General features: G+C 37.4%; 1 protein-coding gene across 3 annotated transcripts in view; it reads left to right on the forward strand.

Annotated features, from left to right (window-relative positions):
- Window positions 1–22997, forward strand: part of ctnnd2a (catenin (cadherin-associated protein), delta 2a) — a 302677-nt gene that overhangs the window by 187525 nt on the left and 92155 nt on the right. For all 3 annotated transcript variants that reach the window (XM_053488242.1, XM_053488240.1, XM_053488241.1), the window contains exon 9: window positions 16128–16260. In XM_053488242.1, coding sequence (XP_053344217.1) covers window positions 16128–16260 — 133 coding nt within the window. The remainder of the gene's footprint in view (window positions 1–16127; window positions 16261–22997) is intronic.

Raw genomic sequence — 22997 nt, forward strand, 5'->3', positions numbered from 1 at the left:
CCTCAACCAACGTTATCAAAAAAATTTTTTTTATGTTTCATAGTTTTCTTTGCTTCTTTTTTCTTTCTTTTTCTCTCTTTGAATATTGAGTTAACGCTAACATTCTGTAAGCATTACTTACTTACTTTAACGCGCACACACCCCACACACACCCTATACACTAACATAATTTGATCACTGATAACACCATTAGCCCTGATGCTTATTGACTCAGCGTGTGATTCAGAGCTGAAGGCCGTCCTCGCCCTCACTTTGGCGTATTACCTCCTCACACCACTTCCACTAACACACTTTAATTCAGTCTCGGGTCATCAATAACACCATCTCAGGGCTAAATTGCTGCCCGCTTTAGCGCCGAAAAAAAGAGCTTTACACACTTTAAGATGGTTCATGGAGGTGGAAAGTGCCTCTGGGTTTAACCCGACTAAGACTTTCACACTATGCAGGTTTTTTCTTTTTTTTTTCTGCTGTAGAAAGTGCAGTCATGGGGCGGTTTAGTGCTGATGTATAACGTTTAATATTGGAGTCAACAGCATACTGTATCATCATTATCATCATCATCATCATCCAGGAAAAGGCATTTGATATCTGATACCAGAATCATACAGTCTAATATATAATATATATATATATATATATATATATATATATATATATATATATATATATATATATAATAACAAATAATAGCACGGTGAGTCTGAGATAAGCTCGCTTCTGAATCCTGGATTCTGATTGGTCAGAAGTTGTTGATTAAATTGCCAGAACAGCAGATCTGGCGTACAGCAGGTTTATATGAATAATTCATACAATGGTACCCCAGTGTACAGTACGAATGCCCTGCTTTTAAATTTTCACTTTAGGAGCTAAAATCGTTTGCATTTTTCGCATTTTGAGAATGAAAATGTTAAGAATGTTATCAATTATGGTAGCAAGAAGAAAAGGGAGACGCTTTCAGTTTGTTTGTTTTTAAAGCAGCTGGTGCCTAGAGGAATCATAAATTAAGGTTAAATAAGGTTTAATCTTTATTTATTTCATATTTTACCTAATTCAAATGTCTTTTCTAAATATTTAGGTTGTTTTAATATGCACAAACATGATTATAGTGTTGGAAATTGGTAATATTGGTGGATATTGTGGGCGGCTGGGACGAATTATCTGCATTGTTTCGTTATATAAGGACAGATGCTACAATTTAAACACATTTTAAAAAATATGCCAAGTTTACAATCATAAACTTATGATTACATTTAAGGAAGGAGTCTCCAGTTTCAGTGGTTTGTAAAAGTCAGACATAAAACCGCAGGCGTTCCTGCCACCGTCAGGACAGAGGAGCTTTTGGGTTTCTTTTAGGGCAGAAAAGTTATTGTTTGTTTGTTTGTTTGAGAACTTTATACTCAAGAGTTTGTTCACACTTATCTACACTTGTAGCGGACTTGTAACTGTTATGACGAAAGTGGGAACATCAACTGTCTCCTTAAGTGCGACTATAAATGACGGAAATAAAATTTGTATTTTTAAGCAAATTACTGTTGTGTAAGAGGAATAAAATACATTGGCATGGTTCTCACTAATTATTTTCATGTAATAGAACAACGTGAGGTGCTTAAATCTTCACAAACCTGTGAGACGATGCACACTCATATTTTCTGGCACATTTTCTGCTCTTGTTTCTGCTCCAAGGAGACGTAGGACAGATGGTCCAGTATTGAAAGTTTTGCATGATCTCTGCACGGACAGAATGTGCACCTGATCGCATCTGTCTACTTTAGATTCAGACTCCTGTACAGTATGTTTGAATTTGCCACCATTTAAACACAAAGATATCGATGACGCCACCGCGGATGAGACGACCCTTGGACAATATTGAGAGTTCATCATCAGAAACCGGATCTTCTTCACTGCATTTAACGCTACAGAAGAGAGAGACGGTGCTCGAGACAGACAGAGCAGAGAGGAGCGAGGGAACGCGCCGTGACCGGACGTGGAGTGTGAAACGTCTCGGGGAGAGAGGACAAGCCGAGCGGAGTCCCCGAGGAACACTCAGAGAGCCATGAAAATATAATTGGGAGCTGTCAGGTAGAGCCGAGCGCCGCGACGTCTCGCACACAGAGGAATCCGCAAAAAGACAGGAAAGCGCGGCACGGAAACAGGGTTAGAGCTGTGCTTTTATTATTATTTTGCATTTTCAAACGCTGCGTAAACACCAAATAACAGCAATTTGGCCACCTAAGAGCCGAAATGACGGTGCAGCGGAGTGAAGATGCAGTTAAGTGCTTGTGCAAGCTGGGCTCGATGGCTCAAACACACCTATCTCAGCCCAGATCCGGGCCTGCTTTTTTATCTGATTTGTAAGAACAGATAAAACAGCATGCTCGAGGTTTTATCACCACACACACACACACACACACACACTCGGTCCAGATGTAACACAACCATATCTCAGTAGTTTTTAATTTTTTTAAGCATGCACAGATTCCTGGTTCTGAAAACTGAATCACATCACGCATTCAACTCTTTTCTTCACCTATTCAGTGAATTTAATTAATTTGATTCATCAGTTTCATTTCATTTATTAACTAACACCACAGCATGTGTGTATCTGTTTATAGTTACTTTTTATGTTTGGGAAAAAAAAGAAAAGTTATTCACCTGTTCTCATTTGCATTGCAGCAGCTACAGTACGGCCAGTATCGCATGCGGTAACACTGACACTGGAGACTCCTTCCATCAATTAACTCTGTATACAACATCACCATATGAATTATTACACATATTTACTATTGAGTTATTATAAAAGAAATGATAAAGTATTACAAATTAACCTGTTATACTGTTGAAGATGCTGTTAAAGTTAAATAAACTAATCAACACCTTCTGACCAATCAGAATCCAGACTCCAACAGCGGTGGAGCGGTAATAAACATAAAGCTTATCTGAAATTCCTTCACTTTGTTTGTTTGTTTCTTTCTTTCTTTTCTCTCCTTTGTGTTTACTTCATCCTCTTTCATTCTTGCACAGATTCTGATTTTATAAACAATAAAAGACGTAATGCTACAGATAACGCCGTGCTGTTTAGATGATACGAAGAGGCGGGTGTGCGTTCAGGACGTGTCGGCCAGGCGGGTTTCAGCGGATCTTCTTCATCTTGCATACGCATGGAGATTATATTCCGTACTCTGATGCACAATATCTCAATAGGACTCATAGTAAAGAATTGTTGCTCTTGCTCACTGTGTGTGTGAGTGTGTATGTGTGTGTGTGAGTGTGTCTGTGTTGCATAAACAATAGACACAGTAGGAGTTTTAAAACGGCTGAGGAGACTGCTGCTTTTTTGTTTATACACACATCACCAGGAAACCGTCTTCAGGCTCCATTTGTCACTGATTTAAAAAAATAATAATAATAATGATAATGATAATTATTACCTAACAAGCAGTAGTTTATTATGTGACATTCGTCTACTGGGTTATTATAGTTCAATTACTTTGATCTTTACTCAAATTATTGTCACTTTATTACATATTATTATTCTTTGTTTAATATTACATATTGTATTATAATACTGTACAGGGTGAAGGATCAGGGTTGCGAGGGATCTGATTAGGTTCAGGAATTAATCCGAACATGGTCAAGCTCAGAGCAAGGAGCAACAAGTTCCTTTCAGTCTGAAGTATACTGTATTCAGGCGGATTTCAGGAATAGAAATTAGGGATGAGTGATGTAATTAGTGATAGGTAAAGGTGCCGTATAAGTTATGAATAGCAGTAGTAGTAGTGGTAGGGTAATTATTATTATTATTATTATTATTATTATTATTATTATTCTTGTGCAGGCTCAAATGGTTAAGGCTCTGGGTTACTGATCGGAAGGTTGGGGGTTCGAGCCCCAGAACTGCCAAGTTGTAAATGTTGAGACCTTGACCTTTAATGGGTTTCCTCTGGGTTCCCAAAGACACACAGATTAGCTTATTTAGCGTTCCCAAATTTCTGTAGAGTGTGAATGTTGACTGGAAGTTTCACCACCGTTGTAAAATGGGAATAAATACAATGGCAATTGCTACTGGCCTCCACGGCCCCTAGTTGGACTACGAGGTTATTACATCTGTACCTGGATGGATGGATGGATGGAGGAAGGGAGGAGCAGTTGTAATAGTAGTATTCTTGTTATTCATATTATTCCCACTGTTATTATTTGTATTATTAGGAGCAGCAGTAAGAGGAACAGTAAAAAGAAAATTGTAGTAATTATTTAATAAACATTTTTCCTTTCTTTTATTTATTCTAGCCTCGTATTATTAGCAGTAATACTGTATACTACTACTCTATACTGTATATGTAGTATATCATTATTACTACCACTACTACTACTACTACTACTAATAATAATAATAATAATAATAACAATAATGCATTTTATTTATATACTGTAGGCACCTTTCTAGTCACCCTCCAATTCAAACAAGTGATAAATGATACCATTAAATAGTAAATGACATTAAAACAATATTAAATTCAATAAGCAACAGTGTCATAACCTAAAACATTTTAAATTTGAGATTAAATTTGAGTGACCAGCCGTACAGCTACTAATACATTACATACCATTATTAGTAGAAGCAGTAGTAGTAATAATAATAGTAAAGTATTATTAGATGTAATAGTATAAGCAGTAGTTACAAAGTTTTATTAATATACAGAATAATAACCCATATTAACGTGTGTGTTTGAGGTAAACATTTAATAATTTGTTCAGTGGGTAAATATTATGACATTATAATATTTATTAATGTAATATTACTGTATATATGACAATTACATTCAACAATTCTGACAAACAGCTTCTGTTCCTGATCAGTGAACTGCAGAGACACTGAGCTCTGATCGGCTCGCACTTCACATGCCGTAAAGCATCTAACCAGTCATAGATGAGACCGATTTCTTGTAACCAATCATAACGCAGAAGGCGGGAATTAGTGGAAAATATAGGAAGCCTGACCTAATCTCAAGGTTTAAGATAGGTACTTCTTTTTCTGTTATATTCCTGGCAGATTAAATGCTTCACTGGGAGCCGAACTAGTTTTCGCATATCAAAAAAGTTTTATCCTGATTAAAGGCTTTGAACCATGTAAACAGTTAAGCTGGAATTTATAATTGGAATTTTAATCAGATTGAAGAAACACCGTCCATGTGAAAGTAACTCATTAATATGAGTAATGGTCGTAGTAATAGTAGTTGTAATGGATAAACAGTATTAGCAGCGCTCCCGTAGTAGTACTGTCGTAATAGATGAGGATTGTGTTCACGTCCTGCAGGGCGGCGCTCCTTCTTTCCGAATGTGAAAGAATTTTTAAGTTTCTCTTCTCCTTTCTCTCTGCTGTTTTATGCCTGACAATTATCCATCCCTCCATTACCTGCATTTCGAGTGTGTTTGTCAGCTCGAGCGAGAGAGAGAGCATCTGTTTCAGCTTTCTTTTGTAGTCCAACAAATCAGCCTGGGAGGAAAGAAAGCGAGAGGTGTTACAGCCAGCAGCTTCACAAATCACTAGTGTTTACACGCCAGCGTGACATCATTAGCCCGTGGCTCTTTACCAAACACATGTGTCTGTGTGTGTGTGTGTGTGTGTGTGTAGAGAGAGAGAAAGTGAGAGAGAGAGATCTGAGCGAGAGAGATCTGTTGATGCAGTGTGACTCATGTTGTGTTCATTGCTCAGCACTGTGTAACCCACTGACCGCCGCGACACACTTCATCTTACAATCAGGAGGCATTTTAATTGCTAATTGTACACACTCGTTCGTAATGTCAAATAAATTGCCAATTAAATATTTTGTAGGATTTTTTTTTTCATGTTCATTCACTAACGAGACTCCTTTGTTGTTGTCACTAGAGCCGTGAATAAGAGGAAGGCTATTGATTAGATTCAGTTCGATTTTTGGCCATTAACTGCGTTTCATTGGCTTTGTGTACTGTGTGTGTACTTTGCACAATGACAAGAAAGTTTAATCTAATCTAATCTAAGCGACTATAATCTAATATAATTATAATTTTTCGAATAACCAGCACTAATGTTCATTGTCTCAAGCAGCTGTACTTTTTACAGGTTTTGACATTTTTAAAAACTTAGTTTTAAAAACTAAAATTATCGAATAAACACTAAAACCCTGAATAACTTGAACCCACACCTTTCAAATGACAGGCGAGAAACCTACCACCGAGCTACTGGTAGCCAACTCGGAAAGGCAATAATCTTAAATAAAATGAGAGTATCTTATTTAGCGAAAAACATTAACATTTAGGAAAAAAAATTATAAGGTTTATATTTCTGGACAAAAGAAGAATGATATATTGTCAAGACCATTTAACATTTACGTTTACGTGTTTACGTTTAACTAATCGATTAGAAAACCCTTGTCAAAAATACTAATTGTCAGTACCTTAGTGGATTAATGATTAGTTAATTTAAAGTGTGCCATTTTTGACATACTAATTTTGTGCTAAATATATTTTAATTGTAATAAAGTTGTAGTAAAGCATAACTTTAAGTGTATTAAGTGTACTTTTATGAATAAATCGAGACAACTTTAAGGATACTTAGTACACTTAAAGTATATGGCGGTGTGTGTACTAACGTACATACCTGACAGTAATTAATACAATTTAAGTATATATTTAATGTGTTATAAGTACATTACAGCTATTTTTACTGTGTTACAAATACATGATTAATACACTATGAGTATATTCTTATTGCAGCAGTAGCACGCTGTTATACTTCTGGCCAATTACAAATAGTAAAAAAGTACACTGTGAGGTTAATACAAATATACTTTATTATATCACAGGAAACAGATGATTGGCTGGTGTTGCACTGATTCTAGTCTCTGGTTGGCTGGAATAGTTGTAGAGTTCTAACGCTGCTGCAGTTTGTGTAAGTGTCTCTTTATGACAGTGAGCGCACAGAAGAGTGAGAGAGTGCAAACATAAAAATTATCTTGAACGGGCAAAAGTGATTTTTAGCGCACAAAAGCGCGCGCATGAGAGAGTAGTGCACTAAATATAAGTACATTTAAATTTAACTGATAATATACTGAGACTACCGAATATTAAAAATTGTATTCTAATATATACTTTCTGTACATTTGTACAATGATTAGTTTGAGCCATTTTTTTTTAATATACCAAAAATACATTAAAAAACAAAGTTTAAATAAGTAAACTTTGGAAATTAGACCAACCTTCCACTTAAAGTATATTTTCCAATAATATATTTTTGGAAAAGTGTACTATAATACAATTATTTTGAAGTATATTTAAAGTTTAATTTCGAAATTTGGTAAAAGCATGATGTTAATATACTTTTTATATAATAACTGATAGTAAAAATTTTTGTTAGTATATTTGTAATGTACTATTGAGGATTTCAATATATTTGTAATACACTAAAATATATATATTTTTGACAATGGAAATAAAAAGGCGGGTGGGGGGGGGGTTTATTCTGAATCAAAAACCAACATTTTTTCACTTCCATGCTCACAACTTTACTTCCCCTGTACCTTCTGATCTTTTAAATAGAAGTTAAACTTACTGTATTTTTATCTTTTCAAGCCTTTTATTAAATGTCTATAGAGAAAAATAAGGCTTGGATCGTTTGTGCCTGTGGTAAGTGTGTGTGTGTGTGTGTGTGTGTGTGTGTTTGTATAGCTGGCTCACTTTTGCTAATCTGATCTTGAAGTGAAGCTAGCACAAAACATGCGAACAATTTTCCACTGCTGTTTAATTTATGTTCAGTGTGTCAGAACAGGCCACGCCCACAAGAGATAATAATTGGTAATAAAGCAAAAAATAAAAGCTTTAAATATTCATCATTAGCCATTTAAGCGGTGTCTATTGAACACGCGTGTCTATTGAAAAACTAGGCTATTCAGGCTAACGTAATGTAAAGGCTAACACACATCATGCAATGTTTTTATCTCTGCTGTGTGTGTGTGTGTGTGTGTGTGTGTGTGTGTGTGTGTGTTCTGTTCAGTTTTATACGGGTCTGTGAAGCAGTCACTCTAAAGATATTACTGCTACTGTTTTTATCTAATTGGGATGCGGTTCCCACAGGAGCTCGTAGCCGGCTCTTCCCCCGCGTATGGAAATGTATCAGCCGCGGCTATTTTCAGCTCGGCTGCTCCTTAATGATGATACGGGCTTATGGTGGTGATAACTGGAGCCGAACCCGAGCTGAAGCTCAAGCTGGAGTTGGATCTGGATCTTCTTTTCATGGCTGCAGAATGTGACGAGATTTTATTTGAGATCTATAATGGGTGAAGAGTTATTAATAGACACGCTTGGAGCTCTTTCATGGTGAAGGAAGGAGTGTGTTTATACTGGGCTGTGATTTGAGTGCTGTTATTAATAATAATAATAATAATAATAATAATAATAATAATAAATATTTGAAATAATTTATTTATTTATGCATGCATGCAAACTTTACACACACAGGCGGAAATCGAACCCGGACTCTGGAGATGCAAGGATAAAGCACTAAGTCACCGTGCCACTTATATAATAAAATGTATGATAGAATAAAATATACATATATTCTGTCATATATTTAAATAAAATTAAAAAAAACACTGTAATAATTACAGGTAATACTAGCTATTTTTTAGCTGTTTCTATCATTTTAATTTAATTATTAAAATATTAGCCACTTAGTATATATATATATATATATATATAATATACAGTATATATACATTGATGTATATACATACAGTGTGTGAGAGCTTATGTGCATTTAATTAATCCTTTTTGTACGAGTGTTTCTTCTGCACGCCTCAGCTGCACCTCTGAGCTTCACATTAAACATTCTGCTTCATGTCTAGTGTTTGAACTTGTGTGTGTGTGTGTGTGTGTGTGTGTGTGTGTGTGTGATAATTATTCCACTCAATGTACAACTGTATCCTAGTTGCTCTCAGCTTCACATTCTGCTTTCAAAAGCCGGAAATAAACCCGTATCACGTGTGCAGGTGTGTGTGTGTGTGTGTGTATGTATGTGTGTTTCTGGGTGTTTCAGAAGCTTCTTCCTCCTTGTACCTGCAAGCTCGCTTTTCTTGTCTCTTCTGAGTCTCTGTCAGCGTTGACGCGCCTCCTATTCCTGTCTGTCTCTATTCCCGTCTCCTCCTAATTGACGCGCCTGTCCTGGCCTCGCTTTAACCCGAGCAGAGATGACAGGACGGTCCTGCATACGGCTGGCTGTCATCTCGCATCTCCCTGAGTTACGGCCGGGCGAGGGTTCTCCGAGTTCCCGCTCGCTCAGAGACATACGCCGAGCTCAGATGAGCGTTCTGCGAGCTCCCGAGGCAGGCCTGGAGTCCGTGTGATGAGATCGATGTCATCAGAGCCGAAGCCCATGTTCAGGAAGCGCAGAAATCCATCGCAGACAATTCTGGAATTCCGGTGATGTTTTCCGGTTCTGTATGAGTCAAGAACTTCAACATCTGTAGCTAACTTTAATTTTAAAGCTTTAAAGGTCATCCTGGGCTTAAAGTAATTTTTTTCTCTGAATATAAATGAGGCGTGTTAGTCATCATTAAGTGCTATTAGGGTGACAAATGGTTTTTCTTTGAAGTTTTGCTGAATATTAAATGTTATGTTTTTTTTTTCTTTTTCTTTTTTGGGCTCTGGTTCTGGTTTTCTACAGTACCTCTTATTTTTGTGTCATGCGACTTCCTGCCAGATTTTACACTCCATATGTTTGAGATGTTTTTTTTTTTTTATATATAAAAATTTAATCTGTTTATAGTTATAGTTCCTGTTCTCACTTCTGTTATGGCAGCAGTAAACACTTCCTTCCTGAACAACGCCTCTTCATTCACTTTAAGCTCGTCATGTCACAGATGAAGCGCACTGCATAGGAAACTCATTACCGTTATAAACCCTGACACTGGAGACTCCTTCCTTTAGATATATCCGTCTTTACCATATCAAGTCCGTGTGAATGAGCCGTTACTGTCGAGACAGCAGTTTGGTTTCGGTACTCCGAACGTCCTGTTTGACCTCATCATGGCACACTTTGTACTCTGAAGTCATATTGTACATTCAGACATGTTAATGTATCACAGGCATAAAGCTCTCTGCTCATTAGGAAGCGGACGAATGCCCTTATCTCCTGACTCTGTATTACGCGCTTGATTGAATGTCAGGAGGAATCAGGAAGCGTTCCGATGACGGCGCATTAAAGCTGGGTTCTGCTAACCGAGAGTGAGTTTTAGGAACGTCAGTAAAGTAATAGTAGGGATGATGTAACATGATGTCGGAGATGACAGGAGCTGCAGCGTATGCCTGGCTTTTTTACTTCCAGCAACAAACTAGCTGGCTTTTTACTTTTAATTAAAAAAATGACTTGAGCAGGAATAAATAAAAGTTGTTTTTTTTAACAATATTGGCGCTTTGGACATCATTATTATTAATTTAATTAGATTATGAAATTATATGTTTGAGATTTAAAAAAAATCTAATTTTTACAACATTAAATAAATGATACATTAAATTAGACCGAAATAAATGAACAAAACGTTTCTTTAAGACACTCGTGAATGTTCACACTTATCAGGGCATTACACAAAGCATAAAAAAATAATTAAGAAAAGTCGTAACTGTATGTGAGAAGTGTAATGATGTAGAGCTGCATGGTGTCAGGCTTCATGTTGCCAAGTCCACAGTTTTCACCTAAATCTGTCTTCCTTTTAATTGCGATCATTACTTGTTTTCTCTTTTTTAATCAGAATGTTGGTGTATGGGCGTCTCACGTAATGATGCCGTTTAATTAATTTCCCTTCCTCTCATCATTTATCCATGCACCTATTTCCTAAATTCCTCACATCACCTGGATTAATTAAATTACACACCACGTTATGACTCTATAATCGTGTCACTATATATGATAATTAAAATACGAAGGAGCGCCGAGGTTAATTTAGGTTCGCGGGTTAATAAACTTAGCGCAGTTTTAATGTTTTGTGATTTAATTAAAGGAAGCGTGTTTACGGACGAGTTCCGGAGCGATCGCGCACTTGGCGTCCACCTGGTGATGATTCTGGAGAAACAGATAGTCAACGGCAAGAATGACGAAGAAATCTGATCTGATTCGAATCAGCTTAATTACTGTTGTAGGAAATTAGAGAAGATTGCGAGGCCTGCGCTTTGGTCATGTTTACCTCCGAGACGCTGTAATTGCCGGGTCGGACGGAGAAGAATGTGTGTGTGTGTGTTTTCAGCACTTTTGTTTAACAGGACGTGTTCATTAGTGAGTGCGCAGGCTACAGACACCTGTTTCGGTGTTAGAAGTCTGTCGTCTGAACGCTGATTTCTGTTTACTCAGCTAATTACTCAAGTATATTGTGCAGAAGGAACGCTAACATTCGTACAGCTGCGTCCGGCACTTTATGTAATTTATTGAGTTTCATCGTTACATTCAAGTTGCAGTGTGTAATTTGTTGTTGGTGGGAAAATGATGTAATACTACTCACTACTGAGGCTGTAAGAAAGACAGAACGTGGCGTTCTAGCTCTGCTGTAAGAGTCACTTCACAATCAGATTTTGCCATTTTGGTGGAATTCACATTTGGGAAAAAATATTTTCTACTATAAAGTTACAATGACGTTAATATAATTTGCATTAAGACCAGATTATTTTGAGTTCAGACTAAAAACAAATTTACTCAATTGGTATTTTATTAATTTTTTATCATTGCACTTACAAAAACACTTGCAAAGTGATTGATGTCATTGATGACCCCGTCGACCCCTAAGGGGTAATAGTGTGTTGTTTTATACTGAGCGCTTAAAGGGACAAGAGGGAAAAGAGTCGGGAGGAGAAAAAAATATTGGTCTCTTTGTTTGTGAGATCTCACCAATGTTTCGCGAGATATCATGAACGTTTCAAGAGAAATTGTTCTTGTTGTGAAAATTTTGAGAAAGTTTGACATGTAACCCTAAATCCCAGTAGTATATTGCCCGTTTCTTCTTCTTTTATTTTTTAGCTGTGGGCAGGCATCTTGTAGGTGCATCACTGACACCTGCTGGATTAAATCATAATCGTCAAGGGTCAAGTGAAGACTGACCTGGAAGTACTGTATGAGTCACGTGATCTGTTCGCGATATCTCTCAAAATGTCCTTGATATCACTTTAATTGTTTGGTGTTATCCTGTAATATCTTGCGAAATGTTTGCAATATCTCGCAAACAAAACAAAAAAATTCCCTCCAATGTTTCTTTTTTTCCTCCTTTGTCCAACATATGTTTAGGAACGCAGTAGTTTTATCATTATAATAATCCAACCTGAAATCCAAACGAAAATTTAAATAACTAAGTCTATGGCTGGGTTACTAGCTAAATACTAAAGCTAATTTCTAATGCTAAAGCTAACATTTAACATGAAAAGAGACAAGAAGCGGGAACATTTCAGGAAACTGAACTAAAGAACAAACCGAGAAGCCAACAGTTAGAAAGACAAGACAGCAAAGCGACTAAAACATGGAGTTTTCCAAATACAAACTAATTAAACGTAACAACATAGCATCATATACAAATAGGAACATGTGACAGTGAGGTGTGGTGCATTCTGGGAACTGAATTCCAGAGCGAAAGTCACAACCATGTCAGAGAGGCTAACAACTATTGTCTTTATTTACTGATGTATTTGTTAGTTGGATTATTTGTCTCTTCAGTGACAAAACTCTTATAATTCCTTAAAGTATTGCAAAAAAATTAAACATCAGGAACAGTTAAAGCAAGCTGGACTTTGATCTTATTTTTTTTAAGTAAAAAAAATAACAAATAAAAAAATGTTAGCAAAGCTAGCTGGGTAATACTACAGTAGCTGGCTAACAAAAACAGGAAGACACGGCGATTGGGTGGCGAAATGGTGGAATTGTAAATAATAATAATAATAATAATAATAATAATAATACTCTAAACAACACAGATACTGTTTTCTTTTTAACTCTAAAACATACAGTACAAAAGTTAGCGAAGGAAATTAGCCACAGGTCTGAACATTTCTGACACATTTCTATATTATTAGAATATAAAAGGACAATTTTTTTCTTGAGGTTCAGCAACAACTGAGGTTTTTTTTCTATTTTTATAACAATAAATACAAATCTAAATGTCAGTTTTTTTCTCTCTTAGTTTCTAGAATGAAGGAAATGGAGAGAAAAAAAGGATGTAGGCTGGTAGTGGGACAGTTTATGGCCTGAGGGTTCTGCCACACACACACACACACACACACACACACACACTTCAGTTTCTATCTCCATCACCCTAGCTCTCGTCCCTTAAGACCTTGGGATCCACGCGTCCTCCCTTCATCCGACCTTGGACTGGATTTCAAACACACTCTGTTGTTGCATTGTTTTTGTTTATATTCAGATTTAAATAAAGCTTGCCTTTATTTAACGAGCAAGAGTTATTTACTGGAAAATTGATTAGCGCTGGATGAATTAGCTCCGCGTCTGGACTCGGAGTAAAACCACATAAGCCTTATGCGCAGCGACATGTGCAGTAACAGCCTCATCAGCCTTAACCTACAGATCCACTCACTTAAATAGTCTGCTTGCAGTAAATGTAATAAAATATGCAGTTAAATTTATATTGCAGTGGTTTTAAAATCATGGTTATGTGTGTGTGGTAAAGGCTGATGTGGTGTATGGACAGCTCTCTTAAACGACTGCAGACGCACAAATTGGTCAAAGATCTGTAATTAATGTCTTCAATAAAGAATACACACAGGGAAAAAAAATTACAGTCTGGCTACTTTCCCTAGATTGGTTAAACAAGTGTATAAATGATCTAACAGGTAGGCAGTCGAGCATGTATACACAATGAATGGGTTCTTTTATGGTACACAAAAGAATTAGTGTGTCTACGGTATACTTTTCAGCGACGACGTTTCAGCACGTTTATTTTAGATTTATTTATTTATTAGATTTGTTAGTTATTGTGTTTGTTGTAGATCAAAAGTAAGTGTGTATCAGGTGTATGAGGAGCTAGCCTGGGTCTGTGATGGATAAAGCTCTAGTGTGTGTCTATGGTAGGTGAAGGTTGTGTGTTGAATATTTTATTAAATTGTGATTATCGATGTAAATAAAGGAAAGGTTTTGTCTGTACGTAGGTCAGAAATGATATTCTTGTTTCATACATTAAAGGACCAGTTTTAGAAAAAAATCTGTCTGTATGTCTGTCCAGCCAGATTTTGTCACAGCATCACGCAAAACTGTCTGGACAGAATTTAATAAAACTTTGCCAGTTCTTCGTGTATTCGCCTGAAGTTAAACCTGCGCCATAAATGAAATTCAAAATGTTGAGTAGATGTGGGCGCGTCTTAAATTACCTGCTGGACAGAATTGAATAAAACTTTTGAAGTACTTAGATATACAAATGCGCTACTTGCTTAATGTAAACAAACACCTGCACCAATAGATTAATTAGAAAAGCTAAACTGAATATTTTTACTGGGATTAGTTCATATTTTTTCATATATATATATAGTATATACAATATGTATACATATATGCTGTTAAATTTTCTGCTCTGATGATTGAATCTTCTATCGCAGTCATGTTGCTGCGCTCCTGCGTCTGTATACAGGACAGTAACATGCACCCTGGTTCTATCATGTTAGCATGTCATAGGAGTATTTCACAGCATTTAGCACAGCGGTGTTTGTTAAACCCACAACTAGCGACACCCCCGCCCTCCTGGTGTACAAATGCCGTGTTAGCATGATCACGATTGGCATTCAATTTCCAAGCCTCGCTCCATCCCTGCTCGCTTTAATTAACCAAGAAGCCACAGACCTAATCTTATCTTTTTTAGATCGTTTTCACTCTGTGCGATCGGCGCTGGGTTGTGAGAGTCAGATCCTCGATTTTAAGAGCTGGCAGATCTTTATCTCCCGCAGGGGAATCTGTCCATATGGACTTTAAGACTCTGGTCGTTCCGTGTTTAACTCCTGGCTCCTTCAATAGCTATCAGATGTTTATTTCTAACTGATAAGAGATTAATTTAGATGCACCGCCTTGCAAAAGAAAACCTTGTTTTTGGAGGGAACACAGTTTCCCAAGAGCATCGTAACATTAATGTTAATGATAAAACTAGAATTTTTGCCACTTCATCATTTTTGTGAAATCATTACACTTCATTAATATTCTAATTCTTTCAAATGGCATTAAAAAAGAATTGCATAAGGTAGAATGAGATATATGAAATGACAGTTGGAAGCAAAATGACATATTCTGCTCTATCTCAAAAGATTTAATTCACAATTAATAATTTTATGTTTAGGTAAACTTATAAGGCTGTTAATCCCAAAAAAATAATGTGCTAGAGAAAGGGAACTGAATATTTATTAAAAATTATTTGTTCATTTTTTAACATTGACAAATTTAATGGCCCTGAAATTGAGCCCTGAAGAACACCACTTTGACTGATAAATGCATCATGGGATTTGTCCTATTTATAATTCTTTTTAATTTACTACATTTTAAGAGTTCAAACAATCATTGAAATTATATTTTCTTAGTTTCAGATCATAATCTGTAGATCACAGTACTTTAAATATTAATATAATATAATAATAATAATAATAATAATTGTGTTGCAAATGGTGATCCTGATAAACACATCTGTATAATATTAGCTTGTAGCACTCTTAAACCCGGTTTGCTTGTTTGTTTGTTTGTTTGTTAATATTACCTTTCATTTTTCTTTTTGAAAAACATAGTGTTGGTTAGCTGTGTCGTATATGTCCAATGCAGAGTGAATTGTTCACGCTCAGGAGATTTTTATACCTGGAAAATTCTCTCGACCTGTTTATTCTGGAAAAACCTGACTTCTTTATGTTGATTAAAATGTGAGTTGGTTTTGAAAGTGTGTATTTTCTATGGCTTTCTAGTGTAATTATCCTGTTTTTAATATATAACTAACTTTTATTTAGGTTGACTGTAAGGAGTGGGACACTACAGTATGTTTGTCCCTCTATAATAAAAAAAAAAGTAAGACCTATTAAATGTCTTTCTCTCTCTCTCTCTCTCTCTCTCTCTCTCTCTCTCTCTCTCTTTGTCTTTGTAGGGAATTTGGTTGGCGAGACCCCGAGCTGCCTGAAGTCATCCAGATGTTGCAGCATCAGTTCCCCTCGGTTCAGTCCAATGCAGCCGCGTACCTGCAGCACCTGTGCTTCGGGGACAACAAGATTAAAGCTGAGGTAAGCTACATTACTCCAAGCCTGGACAAAAACTTATTTCTTTTTGCACAAGCAACATTAAATGGCTGGTTATACTTTTTCAGAGAGCTGAGTGAGACAAAGTTTGGAAAGTTTTGTAGTCTTTCAGAACAGAGGGAGGAGCTGAACTGTCCATCAAATGGCGGAAATGCATAAGTAGTCATTTCTTTGGGCCAATATTAGGTGAAATTATCAAGTATATGGGCAAGGCTTTTGTCTCTACCAGCTTTCCACTTCTGGATTATGATTTTTTTTTTTTTTTTTTTTTCTTTCCCAGCATCTGTCTGTTTGGATAACGAGCGTTGTTAATGAGCACTAATTTGAACAGATTCTCAGTCAGATTGAGGTCTGGGTTTTAAACTGAATACATTTAGGTTTTTAGGTTTGAATAACTCCGGTGTAGCTTTGGCACTACGTATATTTAGTCATGTTGTCCTGGTGGAAGGTGAAGCTCTGCCCCTTAGACTCAAGTCCCTTGCAGCCTGGACCAGGTATTTTTTACTAGGATCAGCCGGTATTGTCTCCATTCCTTTGTCCTTACTTTCACCTATAACCAGTTTCCTATTCCCAGCATTCCCACAACATGATACTACCACTACCGTGCTTCACAGTATACATAAAGTTGAAGAGACACTTTTCTTTTCAGTGTGTATTCGATTATGAAATGAAAACTTCTTCACAGCCTCTTTAAATGCTTGTTATGACTACTCATGTAAAGCATGTACAGTAAGTAAAGCTATTAATATTATTGATCATTTCTGCAAAATATGCTTGTTATCGAGACTTTTGTGTTTGGCACGAGGAAACAGTCTTAAGCACATTTCTTACTTGCCTTTTAGTTGTATAAAATCACACTTCAGGTAAAAGCCCTAAAATAAATTCATAAACATTAAGATGTTTACACTATATTCCAGAAACCCTGTTAGTAAGTGTAATCTAAGTGTAAAAATTCTGGACTGTTTTATCAGGAGTTTTTGAACTTAGGAAAAAAAAAAACTTTAATCAGTGTGTGTACAGAAGTGCACCAAGCCATGTTTTTTATTTAAAAAATAATTTTCTTATGGCTTTATTAGACTTAAAATAAATCAGCTTGTAATTTTTTTAATGTTCCTCGAGGCATGTTAATTTAACTTTCGAAAATCCTTTGACTCGAAGCTTTGTGTAAATTACGACCTGAGCTCTCGATCTCCGCACCGTCTGCAGGAACTCTTCATTCATCATATTGACCTCTTTTGTTCTACAAAATTAATTTCTACACAGGTCGTCAGCAGATAATTCAACTCTTTAATGAAAGTTGATGTAGGATCTTCGTGGCTGGTTTTCCCAGCCGCAAGTATTTATAATTTTATTATTTTTTTTCTGTATTGCCAGACAAATAACAAAAGAAAACAAACGATGTATTGACGTCCGTTCTATATGAAGCAGATCGGTAATTGTGTTTCAGAGGCTTAAAAGAGGATGACGGAAATTAAATTCCAGGGAATAAATTCAAAAGAACAAAACAACCATAGAGAGCCATAGAGAGCAGCAGACAAATCTCTGAATGTTATTTAATAAAGAAAAAAAACCAGCAGAGCTAAAATTCGTTTATTTTCCAATGAGCAGCGCATTCCTCTATTCGGTCGTATTCATTAAGTTGCCAAAGTTGTGTTCGCTGTGATTTGTTTTGCAGTTTTACTGGATGCTGATATGAACCTTTCTGTATGAAACGCCTGAGCGGATTGTGAAAGATTTATTAATCAAGATTAGCTCTGAAAAAAAAAAAAAAAAAAAAAGTTCGGAAACATTTAATGTGTTTTATAAAACATTTATGCTTTTAATTAAATAAAAAAAAAAACAACAACTAAGGCTGAGAATATTCCAGAACATGTGGTTGGATCAAACCGTGGATTTTATAGTGGGTTCATTCAGAACATTCCAACATAAGATCTCCTCCACGATATGAAGAATATTTAATACGGAATCTACAGTACAAGAATAGATTTATACATTTCAGCATTCTCATCATCCCTAAACCCTAACTGGTGGTTCATCTGGATATGTTCCACACCCTTCGCTCTACGATACAGTTCCAAAATTCTGCACCAAGAACTGGTCAGTTCGGTCAGTATTTCGAGGCTGATTTTTGAGTTATTTTTCTGCCTGTAATGACAATAATACATTGGGTGAGTTTTAAACCCACTCTGAGTTATTAATCTTCACATCCATGACCCTCTGGTCCACACCAACAGCAGTCTGTAAAATGGGTTCCATCTAAAAAAAAAACCACTGTATTTGTGTTTTGCTGTTTAAAACAAACTTTTCCACAAACTTTTGATCAGAAAGTGTATAATCTAATTGTTGAGAACAGTAGGAAGGACCTTTGCTGTCCATGAATAAGGAGCGACGTGAATGCATTGTGATAAACGAATCACTTACTAATAGTAGAATGTGGAAAAGTGGTTAAGGCATTAGACTATAGTTCAGAGGGTCCTGATTTTGAATCCGGCGACTGCCAAGTTGTCTCTGTTGGACCCTTAAGCAAAGCCCTTAAGCCCTCAACTGCTCACATCTATAATGAAATACATACAGTATGTAAGTCACTCTGGATAAGGGCGTCTGCCAAATGTCTAAATGTAGTAGAGCTCAAGACTTCCATTGTCGCATCTAAGACATAAGTCCAAGACCAGAAGTGGCTGAGATTTTGTGAAAATTGTTTGAAACTTGTGCACCGTGCACTTTCTTCTAACTGTTTCTGTTTACTCAAACCTGATAACTATAGATATATTCAGTATCTTTAAACAGAAAACAACAATACCTACAGTAACAGTCCTTATATGAGGATAAAGATGTAAACTGATCAGCCATAACATTAAACCCATTACCATAAAGACTAGGTTTTGGGTTACACTTAGACTTGTGCCCCAGTGCCGCTCTGACCTCTTGGGGGTGTTGCACTACAGAGCCTCCAGGGGATGCTGTGGTGTCTGGCACATGGACATTGGCAGCGGATCATTTGGATGCTGTGGGCTGTGGGGCCTCTGTGGATCAGACCTGTTTGCCCGGTGCATCCCTTGGTGCTCAGTCAGGTTGGAAGCTGGTTCAGGCGAGATGTGGTGCACTGGGTGTTCTGGCGCCTTACGATCCTGACCAGCATTGGATTTTCTGTGGGATTGGACAGAACGGGACGCGCTGCCCTCTCATCTTCGTGTGCATGGGTGGGCCTTGGGTGACCATGATCCTGTCACTAGTTTACTGGCACATTATTGGTGATCACTGTTGTAGTTCACCTGTTAGTGATGTTGATCTTATGGCTGATCTGATTGGGAGAAAATGTCTGGTCCTCATGAGAGAAAATTTGAGGGTCTTTTTAAATGGTCAAGCTGGAATCAAGATCAGGTGCAAATGAAAGCGAGTCATGATGGAGATCATCAGGCCATTTTCACTAGTTTCACGTGTTGTACTAACAGTTAGGCTGTTTTTTTATAGAATAAGGAATTAATTATATCCATTCTGTATCCATGTAAAAAGGGAAGATAACATACAGAAGTTACCCCGAGACTGACCCTGGGTCCTACTGATGAACAATGATGAATCCTGGGTCGTGGCTGTAGTTCAACATCAGGTCATGTGATGTAAACTTTGCAAAGCTTTATATTTATAGATAAAATACTTTTGAAGCTTCTGTTCTTGATCAGGGTCTTTTCAAAATGTGAATGTAGTAGATAAGATCAGGTCAATTTTTGTACCAAAATAGGTTTGAAAACTCCAACTACTGCAATGTAGTTTTAAAAGCCACGCCCAATGTATAAAAAAAAACATCTAGATTAATAAAAAGGGAGGAAATGCTATTTTATCTTTAACCAAATAAGAAATTTAAATACTTTAGAAATAAGATGCAAATAGATTCTGTATCATCATTTCGACCTATTGGTGGTTTAAATGGTTCAGGGAGCGATTACACATCAGTAAAACAACAATCAGTCTCTGTCATTTAATTGCTGATATTTATTTATAGCTTAATCATATAAATAGTCGATTTTATTTTTAAAAGCTTTGCTTTTTTTCGGTTAAATAAAATGCTGATGAAGTGAATTGAAGCTAAGGAAATTGAGTAAACAATCATTAAATTATTACTGCAGTGTAACATCTGGGACAGAAATGAAAAAAATTCCCAGCATGCATTTTGAACCAAAGTGGTGATATATTCAGTGTTGAATGCTGGATTTGCTGAATCAGCAGAGATAATGTATTGTTTCGTAATTGCTGTGAATTATACCGAAACCTTTAAAAAAAAAAAAAAAAAACTAAACAAATGAGAGTGATTATCCCAATTACATCTCTGTTTAATGTGTGTATCTCGTGTTTTTCCTTTCGTTAAACTATTCTTCGTGTTGGGTATGATCGGAGGTTGCCTAAAGAAAGGAAAAGAAGAATTTTAAGAAATGTAAGAAAGAAATGCTAATAATGTCGCAGCGATATAAACCCAGAGATGTGTTTCCACGGAAAAATGTGAAGCGTGATTGCTGAGGGATGAATAACGTCACAACTGCTGAACGTTCAGACGGAAATAACGAATGAACGACGGGAGCCGTTCCAGACACGTTTACTGTATGAATGAGTTAATACATGGAGTCATATACTGCACATCTGCGCCAGCTGTAGCACGTCATGGCATGGTGTATGTGTGTACGTGTGTGTGTGAGGCCAGGTGGTGGAACCGAAGAGTTAACGTTAATTACACGTGGCAGCGTCACAGCAGATGGTTGTGGAGCTCTGGACAGGTTATTTCACGACTGCCAATCATTTTCCAGAATGCACGCCTGCACCGGGCCCTTCGCATTACGGAACACAATTTCTTTCTGTGTGGAAAGGCCTGAAAACCATCACTAACTACAAGACGCCAACCCCCAACTCTGTAGGGAATCAACAACTGGTTGATGACCTGAATGAGTTCTATTGTAGATTTGAAACACCCAGTTTCACACCACACCCCTGTCCTGACCCTCTTTCTACACCACCATTATCACCTCTAGCAACCATCCTCTCTTCCCCCCCTGCACTCCAGGTCTGTGAAAAGGATGTTCGCCAGATCTTTCTAAAACAAAAGAGAAGGAAAGCTCCAGGCCCAGACGGCGTGACACCAGCCTGTCTGAAATCCTGTGCTGACCAGCTGGCTCCCATCTTTACACAGATCTTCAACAGATCACTGGAACAATGTGAAGTGCCTTTGTGCTTTAAACGTTCCACAATCTTCCCCATTCCAAAAAAACCTAAAATCACAGGACTTAATGACTACAGACCAGTCGCATACCTAACATGACCTAACATCTGTGGTCATGAAGTCATTTGAAAGACTGGTGTTGGCCTATCTGAGGGACATCACAGGACCCTTACTGGACCCCCTGCAGTTTGCCTATAGAGCAAACAGGTCTGTTGATGATGCAGTCAACATGGGACTGCACTTCATCCTCCAACATCTGGACAAACCAGGGGCTTATGCAAGGGTCTTGTTTATAGACTTTTCATCAGCTTTTAATACGATCATCCCAGCACTGCTTCAGACCAAACTAAACCAGCTCTCTGTTCCTAGCTCTATCTGTCACTGGATCACCAGCTTTCTGACAGACAGGCAGCAGCTAGTGAGACTGGGGGAATTCATGTCCAACAGCCACACCACCAATACTGGAGCCCCTCAGGGATGCGTTCTCTCCCCACTGCTTTTCTCCCTGTACACCAATGACTGCACCTCTACAGACCCCACTGTCAAGCTCCTGAAATTTGCAGATGACACCACAATCATCGGCCTCATTCAGGACGGTGACGAGTCTGCTTACAGAAGTGAGGTTGAGCAGCTGGCTGTCTGGTGCAGTCTCAACAACCTGGAGCTGAACACGCTCAAAACAGTGGAGATGATTGTGGACTTCAGGAGGAACCCACCTGCACTTCCCCCACTCACCATCATGAACAGCACTGTGACAGCAGTAGAGTCATTCCGGTTCCTGGGCACGACCATCTCTCAGGACCTGAAGTGGGACATTCACATTGACTCTATTGTTAAAAAGGCCCACCAGAGGTTGTATTTCCTTCGCCAGCTAAAGAAATTCAACCTGCCACAGGAGCTGCTCACACAGTTCTACTCAGCCGTCATTGAATCCGTCCTGTGCACTTCAATAACTGTCTGGTTTGGCTCAGCTACGAAAACAGACATCAGAAGACTACAAAGGACGGTTCGGACTGCTGAAAGAATTATTGGCACCCCCCTGCCCACGCTGCAAGAACTGTACACATCCAGAGTGAGAAAAAGGGCTCGGAATATCACTTTGGACCCCTCACACCCAGGCCACCTTTTATTTGAACTTTTGCCGTCGGGTCGACGCTATAGAGCACCTAACACTAGGACAGTCAGGCACAAAAACAGTTTTTTTCCCCAGGCAATCTCCCTCATGAACAGTTAAACATCAACTGTCAATAAATATATGTGCAATATTGTGTACAGTATCACAGTGCAATATACTGTATAATACCACAGATTTCAGATATTTATATAACTTATTTAAAAAGTATCTCACACCCTACTCCATTTGATGTCAAATGTTTGTTTTTTTTTGTTTTTTTTGTCGTGCTGTTTTTGTCTTGTCATTTGTTTTCTGTTCTGGAAGCTCTGTCACTAAAACAAATTCCTTTTACGTGTAAGCGTACTTGGCAATAAAACTCTTTCTGATTCTGATTTTGATTCT

Source organism: Clarias gariepinus, chromosome 26 (genome assembly GCF_024256425.1).
Source record: "Clarias gariepinus isolate MV-2021 ecotype Netherlands chromosome 26, CGAR_prim_01v2, whole genome shotgun sequence".
Taxonomy (NCBI): Eukaryota; Metazoa; Chordata; class Actinopteri; order Siluriformes; family Clariidae; genus Clarias; species Clarias gariepinus.